The sequence below is a fragment of the Microchirus variegatus genome, assembly GCF_963457635.1.
Source record: "Microchirus variegatus genome assembly, chromosome: 13".
Lineage (NCBI taxonomy): Eukaryota > Metazoa > Chordata > Actinopteri > Pleuronectiformes > Soleidae > Microchirus > Microchirus variegatus.
The window spans coordinates 14,443,055-14,456,770 of NC_139814.1; the positions used below are offsets into that span (position 1 = coordinate 14,443,055).

General features: G+C 42.8%; 1 protein-coding gene across 1 annotated transcript in view; it reads left to right on the plus strand.

Moving 5' to 3' along the window:
- The first annotated feature begins 5,662 nt into the window (after positions 1-5,662).
- Positions 5,663-13,716, plus strand: part of sdc3 (syndecan 3) — a 40,549-nt gene continuing 32,495 nt past the window's right edge. The window contains exon 1 of the mRNA XM_083899895.1: positions 5,663-5,851. Coding sequence (XP_083756021.1) covers positions 5,798-5,851 — 54 coding nt within the window. The 5' untranslated portion in view covers positions 5,663-5,797. The remainder of the gene's footprint in view (positions 5,852-13,716) is intronic.

Consider the following 13,716-nt stretch of genomic DNA (forward strand, 5'->3'; position numbering starts at 1 on the left):
TACTATTTATTATGCAAAATGAATGTATTATCATAAACAGACATTTATTTTAAGTTACATAAATAATAGTGTGGACAACTGTAACTAAAATTCGTACCAGGAGCCGTTTCGGGATAGTGTATATGTAACTCAATGTTGTATATGATACATTTAATAATGGGATAATTATGACCAAATGTCTTATTACTATTATAAAAAACATTGCTAGCATACATATGTTATATTCTATCACCTCACTGTCAGCTGTGCCTCAGCTACACACTGTTTAAAAGATGGTGAGGTCGTGGGCCATGTTTTCATTATAACATGATATTAAGTGGGGGGGCCGCATGTGGCCGCCAGTTTGAGACCCCTGACTTAAAGCCAACAGTGTCAAACGTTTACGTCCATTAAGAAGTTGAAGTCCCTTTTTTAAAAAAAAATATAATATTAAGTATAAAGTATATGACATTTACTGTACTTAGTAATTTTTCTTTTCCTAAATTGTGCTTAGAAGTTAAAGTGTTAAGAAAGTGAGTAGTTGGTGGTTCAGTGATAGGGTGAGTTGTCTGTCAACTGGAAGGTTGTGGGTTCAATTTCTGGCTCTACTAGTCTATTATGTCCTTGAGCAAGACACTTAACCCCATGTTGCGTGTGAATGGGTGAAAACTGTATTGTAAAACAGCTCAACATTGGAAAAGCTCTATATAAATACAAGTACCAAAGTTGAAGGAAATGCGTAAAGGACAGATATGTTTGTACTTGTACACAGTACTTTGTCTCATTACAACACTGCTTCTTAACCCTGGTTTCGTTTTCTACAAAACGCGAGTGATACTGAAAACTTTCCCGTCGTTGCATCAGGTGTTTTTTCAGTGGGAGAATGACAGACCGGTTTACACAACAGTCTGATAAACAGATAACTGATTTCCTTCCGTTGATTAATGAGTGTGGCATTATCAAACTACACTGACGCGTTTTTGAATTGGTATCTTGTAAAAACACACCTCGCTCTCTCGGGGGGACCTTTTTTTTCTTTTTAGTTTTATCTTTCAAGGAGCCTGGAGGACAGAGTGGGCCTGTTTGTACCTGTCCAGCTTTTTTGTTCGCATGCGTCCTGTGCCCGAGTGGCTTCAACGAGGATGTTACCTCTAAAGAAAACAAGTCGGGCTGGGTGTGATGTTTTGCGGGCGGTAATCCCACGCTTTTGTTGATCAGGAAACCACGCCAGGTGAAGCCGGGTCATCTATAGTGATGTTTGAAAACACACACTGGAATGTGCACCAAGCTGAAAGGAGAACTCATTAGACCTGTAGGCTGTCGTCTTAATTACCAGCCATATGAAAGTAGGCAACTGTGTCTGGGCCGTGACACACAGGAGCCCCCTAAGGCCTGTATTTACTGTGTGTCAGCTGGTTTGCAGTCATTTGATTGATTGCAAAGTTGTGTGAGAGTACGTTATGTGCAGCACTCGAGTCCACGACTGCAAAACGGATCCTGCATTACCTTTACTGTCTCGCAGAAGGGCGCCATGATTCATTTAACCCTTTAAAGGTGCATTATGTAATAAATCTAAAGCAACTGGCCATAAAATCCTCCTAATATGTCACAGAGACTCAGGAATAATGTTCATATAACAAACTGAACTCGCCAACAACAACAGTACAGCCACAATATTTGCATTAAAAATATATATTTTGCAGACTGCAAATCATGTTTTGGCATGTGGCGCCACCTACCGCCGTCTACCAATCATTGCAGTCAGTAGAGTCTAAGCTGCCGAGCAACCAGGGGTTGCCAGTTACGTCAGAAAACGAAACCTAAAAGACCTTAGAATTTTTAATTTGAATGTAGTAACCGTTTTTGGCCACATTCTTAGATATGGTGCCTTTAAGGTACGCACCAAGAAAAAAGCAAAAGCATTTTTTATTGTTTTATTATTTTATTTTATTTACTTATGATAACAATAACGTGAAATTAGACCCTACAGTATTTCAGATACAGGCCTCTACCAAACGGTTGAGACGTCTGTTCATAATAAACCTGGTTTACATAATTCATAAAGTGCAACATTCAGAGCAAGTCACATTTAGTGTAAGTGAGTTCAGCTTTGATGCATTTTTCGATGAGATATAGTGACTTAAAGTGTGCTCGACCAAATGGTTGAGTAGAACCTTAAAGGGTTAACATGATACTGACAGTTTTCAGAGCTCGGCTGAGCAGCTGATCAGTTCCCCCACACAGACAAGCATCATGTCCATATATATATGTGGACGTGCATGAATGAAGTAAGATTACGTGACTTTGCATTGTTTTTTTTAAATGTTAAGATTAAGAATGGGCCCTTTGCAGAGCAGTCACAGCAGGACGAGAATAAATAATCACATTAATGACGGCTCATTTCCATTCAGCATCCGCGGTTTCATGCTTTCACTGTCCCTTTATTTATTTATTTATTTTGATTTAACCTTTATCTATCCAGGAAACGTCCTACATTGAGATTAATACTCTCTTTTCCACGGATGTCCTGGCCAAACAGCACATTTTTGCATAAATACAAAACAAGCGATTCAAAAGAAGGAACAAGGACAGTGGCGGTAGCATTAAGCCGTTAACACATTAGCATAAAATAAAATATTAAAACAATCTTCCTCGTTGTTACAGGTTGAAAGCAGGGATTGAAAGAGCCCCATCCTCTTCGCTGTCTTAAATCTGATCCAGATGCTGCCTCTGAGACTAAAAGTGTACTTTCTGCTCTCTAACTTCGGGCTGATGTAGAGAGGCAGGTTACACAGAATAGCCTTGTAAATAAAAGTGTTCCACTGCTGCATCCTGTGCATGTTTAATGAGGGGGGGCCAACCAACTAATAAATATAAAGTGCAGTGGTGCGTTCCAAAGGCTGAGCCTTACACATAATGTGAGCAGTAAGGGCCTGCAAATACAAGACTCTAAATCTAATGATTTACTCCTTATAGATCCTCAGAAAACTCTCTCAAATGTCAACTCAATTCAGTTTTATTGTGCAGCATCTGCCTCGACCAGTTGGGGTGAAAGAGGGAGACCAGGAGTAGATGTTGAGTTAGTAAACAAAATGTTAATAGTATTATCATGTCAGTCATTCCGGGGTCAGGGGTCTCAAACTGGCGGCCCCCCGATCGATTATATGTGTCCCCCCACTTAATATCATGTTATAATGAAAACATGGCCCACGACCTCACCGTCTTTTAAACACAGTGTGTAGCTGAGGCACAGCTGCCAGTGAGGTGATAGAATATAATATTTGCTAGCAATGTTTTTTATAACAGTAATAATCAGACATTAGGTAATTATTATCCCATTATTAAATACACTTGTTAGGGCCCGAGCCACGAATGGCAGTGGCCCCGAAACGGCTCCTGGTACGATTTTACAGATCACAGTTGTCCACACTATTATTTCTGTAATTTCAAATAAATGTCTGTTTTTGATATTAATACATTAATTTTGCATCATAAATAGTATTATTAAGTATACGTGTGATATTGTGAACAGTTGTTTTTTTGTTCTCTAGGCCGGCCCCCTCTTGACCACAATAGATGCGCATTTGCCCCCAGGTCATTTGAGTTTAACCCTTTATCTACTCAACCATTTGGTCGACCACACTTTAAGTCACTATATCTCATTGAAAAATGCATCAAAGCTGAACTCACTAACACTAAATGTGACTTGCTCTGAATGTTGTACTTTATGAATTATGCCAACCAGGTTTATTATGAACAGACATCTCAACCGTTTGGTCGAGGCCTGTATCTAAAATAATGTAGGGTTAAATTAAAAAAAAAAATAATAAAAAAAATATATATATATATATATATATATATATATATATATTGATTGGCGTTATTTTTATCATAAATACATTTTATTAAATTAGAAAAAATGCAAAAAACATTTTTTTCCTTTGCTTTTTTCTTGGTGCGTACCTTAAAGGGTTAAAACCAGACAAACAAAAACCCTTATCTTTATAGTACAGACAACAATAAAAAAAATAAAAACAACAAAACAAAATCAATTAAAAGTATGTTTTAATGGTGTAGATGAGCAGGTGTGTGTTGTTGTAACTGGACTTCAACAGACTTAACGTTTTCATTCCCCTCATTTACATCTGAGGTGCTGTTGTGTGTTGTTTTGTTTTTTTTGCCTGCCCTGTAGTAACGGTTGGCCCAGCTGGTTGCTAGGCGACACAAGTAGGCTACAGTGCGAACACACATTATTATAATAACCCCGGCTGGCACGGCTGTGTGTCCGTCTGCACTCGAACACCAGTCTCTGAGCGTGACTCACACTGTCACGGTTCAGCACCCGGATCTGAAGGTGAAGGTGTGCTAATGGAAGCCGGCCAACCAGAAACACCTGCGCCTGAACAATAGACACAAAAATGGGAGCGGCTGTGTGTGTGTGTGTTTTATTACTTGTATTTTTTATCTCTTTAGGACCTTGTCAGGACCAGTAGTCCTCATGGAGACCAAAACCTGGTCCTAATGAGGCTGAACCTCAGCTCTGATGAACTGGTTAAGTTTGGGTCAAAGATCTGAATAGTTGTTAGACATTAGCTGGTTATGGGCAGAGGCACAGTTTGTGAACAGGCAAGGCAGGCAAGTGCTTGGGGCCCCGAGCTGATAGGGGGCCCCAAGCACTCGGAGCCTGAGGGCTGTTTTTACTGAAATGTGAAGTTATCGTTCTGCAAGTTGGAAAATGAAGAGGATTATTTACAGTGTAATGCATATCGTTTCTACTCAGTTTATATCGTTTTTTAAAAAGCTATTTACAGTATTTTATTGTTCTTTACATTTATAGTTTCACATCCTTTTAACTACAATGTTTTTCCATGTTATTTCATTCATTTCGAAAAAAAATGTTTTTATTTTGAACTCATACATTTTTCGTTGGTGTCAGATTATTTATGACATAATGGTGATGAACACTGGTTGGAAGGAAGGGCCCCCTGGGAATTTTTGCTTAGGGCCCCTACAGACTCTAGGATCGCCTCTGGTTATGGGACGTACACATGAATGTGAGTCGACGCACTTGTGTTTGTTATTGCCACCTTGTCAGGACCAGCAGTCCTCATGGTGGAGACCAAAACCTGGTCCTAATGAGGACTTATTGGATTATGGTTGTGTTATGGTAAGGGTTAGCTATTAACTAGTTATGATTTAATATGTTAGAGATAACGCTGGATTTAGGCTGTGGGTCCTTAAAAGGGTAACTGTATGTGTGTGTGTGTGTGTGTGTGTGGGGCTGCGGGTGCCTAAACGAGCTGCAGGGGGCATCCTCGCCCCTGCGCGAGGACAACCCCCCCCCCCCCCCCACACACACACCTCTCTAAACACACACACACACTCCTCCTGCCAGACTCTCAGTCCTAGCAGCGTCTCCATACGGAACATCCTGCCCTCAACCGAGAGGGGGAGGAGAGAGCGAGCGCGAGAGAGAGAGAGAGAGAGAGAGAGAGAGAGAGAGAGAGAGAGTCAGAGAGGCACGAGCTCTGTAGTCTCCCGGCACTATCGGGTCTCGAGCTTAAAAACTCGCAGGAGCGGACAGAGGAACAGCGCGGAGGCCTCGTGGACACAGCAGCGGCGCGTGAAGCCTTGGATTAAAAAGACCGACTCGAACACACGGAGGCTCGCGCGCACTGGCGGCGCTCTTTGAAGTTGGACAGAGACACTGAGCAGCTTCAGCAGCAGCTTTAGCGGCAGCTTTTGTTCCGCTCACCTCCCTGAACCCCGTGAAGGCAGCGGCGGCACCGGGAGGCTGTGCACGCGCCACCCCCTTACCATGAAGCTGCCCTGGCTGTTCGCGCTCACGGCGCTCCTCGCGCACACCGCCACGGTAAGAAGAAGAAGAAGCTGCTGCTGCTGCACTCGGTCCTTTGTTAACCGGACACACACACACACACACACACATACATACAGACACACACATACACACACGGGCAGCTCTTGTGTTCTCGCATAAACCATGGGCATTTAAAAATAAAATAAACATTAAATTAATCATGGAGGGGTGTATGCATGCGTGCACGTGAGTGCGAGCGCGTGTCAGCGAGTGAGGTGTGCTACTATTAATGAGACGGTGATTGTCGGTGATCGGTAGGAAATCCTCCACTCGACCTACATAAGCTGGATCTGCGCTCATTGGTGGACCGTGACTCCCGTGCCCCCCAGACACACACACACACACACACATACGCACACACACACACGCGCACGCACACACAGCAGCCTTTGTGTCTCAGTGTCGGGGTTTATTGTGGCCTGTATTCCCTCGAGTCAGGAGGTGTGTGTGTGTGTGTGTATGTGTGTAATTAGCGGGTTATCTCTAATTGAGCTTGATTGTGGGTCTTTGTGCGGCGCCTCGGTATGTGGTGTCTGTGTCACCAGCTCACATCCGGCCGTTAATTCGGCTGTTTCAGTCATATTGCGGCTTTGATGACTTTATTACCGAGCAACCGCGCTGTGGTACGTGTGTGTGTGTGCATGAGGAAGGTGTGTGTGTGTGTGTGTTGGAGGTGTGGTCGGATGTCTGATCAGCACCTGTGAGGTGCACGCGGCTTCATTTGATCGATAACGGTGATCGAAATGTCCCAATAGCATGACGTGACCGGGGACATCCTCACAAGTTTTGTGTGTGTGTTAGTGGTGAAATGTGGGTGGGGTAACGGGGAAGTTAACGGCGATGCGGTGCGCGAGCGACGACGGCTTGGTGGAATGATGTCATCGGGAATCGCGAGAGGGGGGGGCTGATCAGGAATGCGCGATCACACACACACATGCGCACACACCTTCTGGCCAATCCACACCGACCTTCACGCGCCCCCCCCCAAGCGCGTCCACACCCCCGTTAGAGATGAATCCAGATTTATCCTGTGGGAAGCAAGAGGAGGAAGTTAATTTAATCACTGGGAGAAGAAGAAAAGCAAAGACCTTAAAAGAAGAAAAGCTCAGATGTTCGTTTAAATATAGACAAAAACACAACATTGAATCTCACTAGTGCTCCACTGTGAGCTTGTAGATTTATTTCGTTATAACATGATGTTTTGTGTGTGTCAATGCACTTGCTGCTTTCTAAGTTTAAGTCCAGTTATAATGGTATAATCCCATGTTAAAACTCTTGTTTGAATATTACTAGAATAAGAACATGTCATCTTACTTCTAAAGTGAAAATACTATTTATAGAGCTTGGAGTTAAATAAGCAAAACCATTATCGGGATTAAAAAAAGTTTCAAATCGGTTGATGTTGATTGATAATGTGATCAATGTCAGACAATTAAAGGATGTGATTTGTGTCTGCGATAGTTAAAGACACCATGCAGTTAATTCTCTGTTCACAGAAAACAGCACTTTAATTTGAGGGGAAAATGTGCGTTTGCACTAAACCTTAAGTGTACATTATATTGAACATTTTAATCCCAGGTTTACACAGGTTTTCCCTCAGTGCAAATGTTTAATCTGCATCCACTCCCGGGTCAAATGACCCTGCAACGCATGCAAGTTTTTAATCAGCTTTGGCTGCGGTCAGCGTCACCGTAATGACCCAGACGAACGTGCACGTTTCTTCTTTCTCTGCACTATTTTTGCCAGAAATGCACCGTTTTGGGTGCAATGTTACTCACTCTTCCAGCCGTCAGCATAAGTGTTTACGATTTAAAACCTTTCATTCGTTATTTCATCTCAGCGACTCTTTTAATGCGACACCAAAGATGCAAAAATAGTAACCACTGCACATGCACAGTTTAATCTAGCTAAGGCCATAGTCTGACTAAGATAGGCAATCGGACAACTTGTCGAGTCCGAGTATACATGCGGAGGAGAAAATGTATTAATTGGCCATGCATGTCTGACTCCGCCTCTGCAGGTGGCGCTGTATCTCTCTATAAGATATTGCGTACAGTTTGCCAAGTCCGACTCCAGTCTGACTAAGCATATACATGCAGGAGTAATCGGACTATGAATTGCATTATCCAGATATGTTAGTTCGACTAAGACTAGCTTGTTTTTTTAGTCAGACTAATATGACATGACATTAAGAAAAAACAAATCATCATCTTAGTCTGACTAAGATAGGACTTTTAACATGCATGTAAACTGCTGTTGTTTTTTTCTTCTTCTTCTTCTCATATGTCTGGTACGTCTGTGTAAAAAAAAAATTTTTTTTCTTGTTTTCCGAAAATGTTCACATACGACTTGGGCAACTATGCTATTGGGCTAACCATATGTTTTTTCGAATGAGAATGAGAATAATTCCGCAAATCATATTGCAATCACATTACAGATTTATTCAAAATCGTTCAGCCCTACTACACTACACTCTATATATATATATATATATATATATATATATATATATATATATATATATATATATAAATATATATATATAAATATATATGTGTGTATGTGAAGGCTACAGAAGCATAATGCACCTAGTGATTTCTATGAACGGAATATTTGAATGGATGTCACCACGTCTTGGTGTGGTGATACAGCTTTACAACACACACACACACAGATGCACTAATTAAAGGGTCAGTCGGCCGCAGCCTTTGCCAAAGATCTGACCTGACCTACAGCTGATCTAATCCGTCTTGAAGTGTATAGATGGAGACAGGTGTGACACACATACACACATTACACACACTACAGAACACAGGCTATACTATGCGAGTGCACGGACACAGATGCAGGTGGAGTTTGTATAGGAAACACAAACACACACGTGTCAACAGTCTTAATAATTGCAAGGCGAACACACACACACACATCCTGGCTTGCATTTACTTGCAGACAGGATCTTTCTTTAGATGTCACTCTTGGCTTGAAATCAAAGCTCCATTTCCACCATGAGATACAGTTCAATTAATTCCGGTGCATGACACAAATATTTGCGTTTCAAAATGATTACAGTGGTCTGGCACCTAAATGGTGGAGCGAGACACTCTCGCTGTTGATTGGTCAACACAGTATTGTTACTTCTGGGCAATATCTATTTTAAGAGACGGGTCGGTAGGACGGGACCGACCGGATACAGACGGCAAACGAACAAAACTTTCGCTAAGACACCTTCTGTAGAAACTTAATGTCTTAATGTGTGCACAATAGCACAACATTACATAGCACCAGTACATATTTATTAATGCAAGTAATACCCCCTGTTCCCACCGGTCTAAAAAAATAGCTTTATTCCAGGTTTATATTAGTTTTTTGACCAGTGGGAATGTGTTTATTTGGCTTTCACTCTTGGGTTAAATGACTGCAGTGGACGCAGGGTGAAAAAAGCAAAAATTTTACTTCATATTTTTTTGGGGGCAGAGATGCATTATTTATGCACACTCATCGTCTGGCTGTTAGCATAGCCATCAGCCATTTATGGTTGAAGTGAACCTTACTTTATACAACTTATACAGCACTCTGTGTTTTTTTGTGTGGATCAACTGAGATAATGGATAGATTGAAAGAGGCCTATACAAAATAGTGACAAACTGTAATGTCACTGAGCTCCATGATGGGGTTTATTTCATGATTTCAAGATTTCTGGTTCTTCAATGTGAATATCTTCTGCTTTCTTTGCTTGACACAACACATTAAAACATTAAAAATCAATCATTTTTGGTTTGCGGACAAAAACGAGACATATAAGAACGCCATCGTTTGACAAACACTGATCAATATTTTTCCGACATTTCTTGAACAAACGATTACTTGATCGTTAGTCGCAGCTCGTACCCGCCTGCAACAGGAATGATGTTAGAATCACCTTTTTTTACCAGCTTTATCTGGATTAACAAAAATCCCACATATACACGTCCATCCATCTTCTCCCACTTTATCCTCCACACGAGGGTCACTGGTGCCAAGTCCAGCTGACATAGAGCGAAAGGCCGGGTACAATCATGCACTCTTACGTTCACGCTCGCGGTCAATTTGCCTAATCCCCAAATTAAATCTGAGGGTTTTAAGACTGTGGGATGAAACTGGAGAACATGTAAACTCCATGCAGAAAGGCCCTTGTTCCAACCGTGTCTATGTATACTTGTATAATTTGAATGTGAAAGAGGCTAAAGACTGAGCGAGAGATGCTCTTTTGCTTTTTGATAAACTGTGCATCAGGAGAGAGGCATCAAGGCCACTTGTTTAACAATTCTAAAGATTAATATCAGTGAACAGCAGAGCTAATTCCTCTCTTCTTTGTCGAATTCATTGGAAAACAACACTACTATGATGATATCACGCCATTTACGCTGCTGGCGCCGCTCTTGCCATCCGACCTGCACACCCTGCAGTGGACACGCAAAGCCAGGTCGGGTTTTACTATCTGTTCCAAAGCTGGCGAGCCGAGCTGCGACTTTTCCCGCTCGGCGGTGGAAGCGCATCTTTAAATGACGTGTGTGTGCACGTGCGTATGCGAGTGGTTCTGGCGACGTGTGGGCTCAAGTGTGTGTGTGTGTGTGTGTGTGGATGGATATTTCCTGTTATCTAAGTTGTGACGACACATCCGGGCGACTGCGTCTTACATGGGAGACTCATTTTCCCACAGACATCTGCTGTGTCCCAGCCTGTGTGCGTGTGTGCATGCATCCGTCCATCTGTCTGTGTGTGGGCTCAAAAATAGTCTGTCTCCACTGCCAAAAACTTGTCCTCCTTGAAAAGTGTGTGTTTGTGTGTGTGTGTCGGAAATGCACAGTGTTGTTGTGGATCATGTTTAACTCGTGGGATGAATCAGTGTTCTGTGCGTCCAACTGCAGACAAAGCCCCCCATAGAGGGAAAGAAAGAGAGAAGGAGCAAGAAAGAGGGGAGGAAAAAAAAATAGCCCTCCGAACGAGGCGGATCGAGGGAGAGTGAGGAATGTGAGAGGGCAATTTGACACAGGAAGTTGGGTCTTTTCTCACTCTGCTGGAGGACAAAGTCTCCTCACACACATTAACGCACAGCCCGGCAGGTAGAAAACACTCCCTGGGTGGAGGAGGTATTTCAGGTGGGTGTGTGAAAGGATGGGTGACGGTGTGGCGGCGGTTACCTTCCAGTGGTTGGAGGAAATGAAAAGGATCACGGTTCATATCCGGAGCTGCATTCACATGGCTGGTGTCTGGAGGTGAGCGTGGACACACAGAGAGAGAGAGAATAATGATAGCCTTCAGTCGGGGGAAAAACAGCTCAACCCCCCTTCATCTCCCCGTCTCCTCCCTTTAAGGGATGTGTGTGTGTGTGTGTGTGTGTGTGTGTGTGTGTGTGTGTGTGTGTGTGTGTGTGTGTGTGTGTGTGTGTGTGTGTGTGTGTGTGTGTGTGTGTGTGTGTGTGTGTGTGTGTGTGTGTGTGTGTGTGTGTGTGTGTGTGTGTGTGTGTGTGTGTGTGTGTGTGTGTGTGTGTGTGTGTGTGTGTGTGTGTGTGTGTGTGTGTGTGTGTGTGTGTGTGTGTGTGTGTGTGTGTGTGTGTGTGTGTGTGTGTGTGTGTGTGTGTGTGTGTGTGTGTGTGTGTGTGTGTGTGTGTGTGTGTGTGTGTGTGTGTGTGTGTGTGTGTGTGTGTGTGTGTGTGTGTGTGTGTGTGTGTGTGTGTGTGTGTGTGTGTGTGTGTGTGTGTGTGTGTGTGTGTGTGTGTGTGTGTGTGTGTGTGTGTGTGTGTGTGTGTGTGTGTGTGTGTGTGTGCATACACAAGCTGCTCACCCATATCTGAAAGCAATTTCTTATCACATTTGAAGGACTGGCTCGGCAGATGTGCTGCATTTGACTGAAATTAGTTTTTCTTTCTCGCACAGAAAGTTTTAGTGGTTGACTCGGCTCAATAGAAATGGAATTTCCCAATTTACTATTTAGAGTGATAACGGCGTGTAAGGACTGAGGAAGCCTGCTCTCACAATACCTGCTATTTCACTGTGTCATCCCTCTAAGCTGACGGAATAATGGGAGCTCGGAATTTGCAAGCTCAAACTGAAGTTTAACTAAAAGCTCAAAAGTGTGAAGAATGGAAATCTTTTTAAATTGGGAGAGCACGGGGGGGGGGGGGGGGGGGTAGCTCATTACTCGCCCCGCAAACAGTGAATAAACTTTGCTGCAATCTCCCTTTAACCTCTAATGTCACGCTGCATACTAATAGTTTAGCTGCCACTTGTGAGTCTCGTCTTGGTTTGTCTTCACTTTTCATATGAAAAGACTTGAAATAAGTCCAGAAGGTCTTGATCCTAAATTGAAAAGTGATACCTCAGAAGTAAGATGGAAATGGTAGTCTCCATTGCTAGTTTCATGTCTTCTTCAATGGAACATGATGTTTCCATTGAGAACTGTCGATAATTCCTTCATCTAAATTTCACTGCCATCTTTACTTTACTAGAGCGGTTGTGCTTCCGCCTTCCCACCTTCCCTCCATCAGTAGTGATGTAAAACGCATCACTTGGTGTCTCCACAGACACAAAAACAAACGTGTGACCGCATTTGACAACGTTTGAATGTTACCGACATTTGTATTTATTTAAAAGCTACACACGACGGCTTTAAGGCCCATTTTATACTCCACGCGACAGATGTAGACGGGCGGAGCCTTTCGTCCGTACTTTGCGTTCATTTCGTCCATCAGGAGAGCTTAGGATGACGGACGGAATTGGGCTATACCACTGGAAATGGGGGAAGTATAGTCAATAGTCAAATCACTCAGAAGAAGCAATCGACGGTTGCAGTGAAACAAGCTGTGGTGGCAGACGTACAGAAATATTGAAAATGCCGCTCGTCATAGATCTCGTTGAGTAATAATCTCGTAGAGTAATAATCCGCATTAATGGGACGACTGACATTTAGTAGTCTTATGTTCCACCGCCACTATATCTGCTTGTGTTTCAGTCCGTTCCGGATGAAGCACAATAAAAATAACCCTTTTCTAATGTTTGCTATGTTTGTTGATGCCTGTAACTTAGTTCTCAGCACTCACCTCTAGAAGAAGTATTGTGTAAAACGTCCATACAACGCAAATTGAGACGGATTCATGTAAAACTGATGTAAAGAATTGAGTATAAATACTAGTTTCAGGTCTTCCTCAGTAACACATGATAAGAAGTTTGTCAATGACATGATAGTACGGCACACATGAGATTTTTAGCTCGTATAATCCAGTCTGTGCCTGTTTGCAGGTTTACAGTTTCAAACACTGACGCACGGTGCTGGTCGAATCAAGGCTTTTATTTAAATGAAGGAGTTTATTTTGCATTTTTATGCACAGCTTATGAGCAAACTCTCATCAGCCTTAGCTTTAATCGCCGTGAGCTGGTGTTCACAAACGAAGGCAGCGCAGATAAGTGATGAGCTGAAAAATGCTGAGAAATGAATCCCAGCTTTTGTGTCCCGGTGACTTACATGAACACAGTTTTATTCTCGCCTCAGCTGAAGTAGCTCGTCTTCTATCAATAACAGAGTGCAGTGAGTGCATTACTTAGCTTACATAGCTTTGGCCGCTCTCCATTGGCGGCCAGTTGGTTGAAACTCTAAAGTAGTCTGGATGCCTGAACTGTTGGCAAACCGGCGTCGCTCACAGAGCCCAAGACGACACCATTTACCAAACGGTACTCAGGACACGTTCGTCCCATGCATTCAAATCATCTTTCTCCAGTGATGCGATCACTGAGTACAGCTTTAATTACAGGTGTAAATGAACTCCAGACACATTTAGATATGATTGCTCACTTCTGGAGACGACACATTGAGCATTATGATGA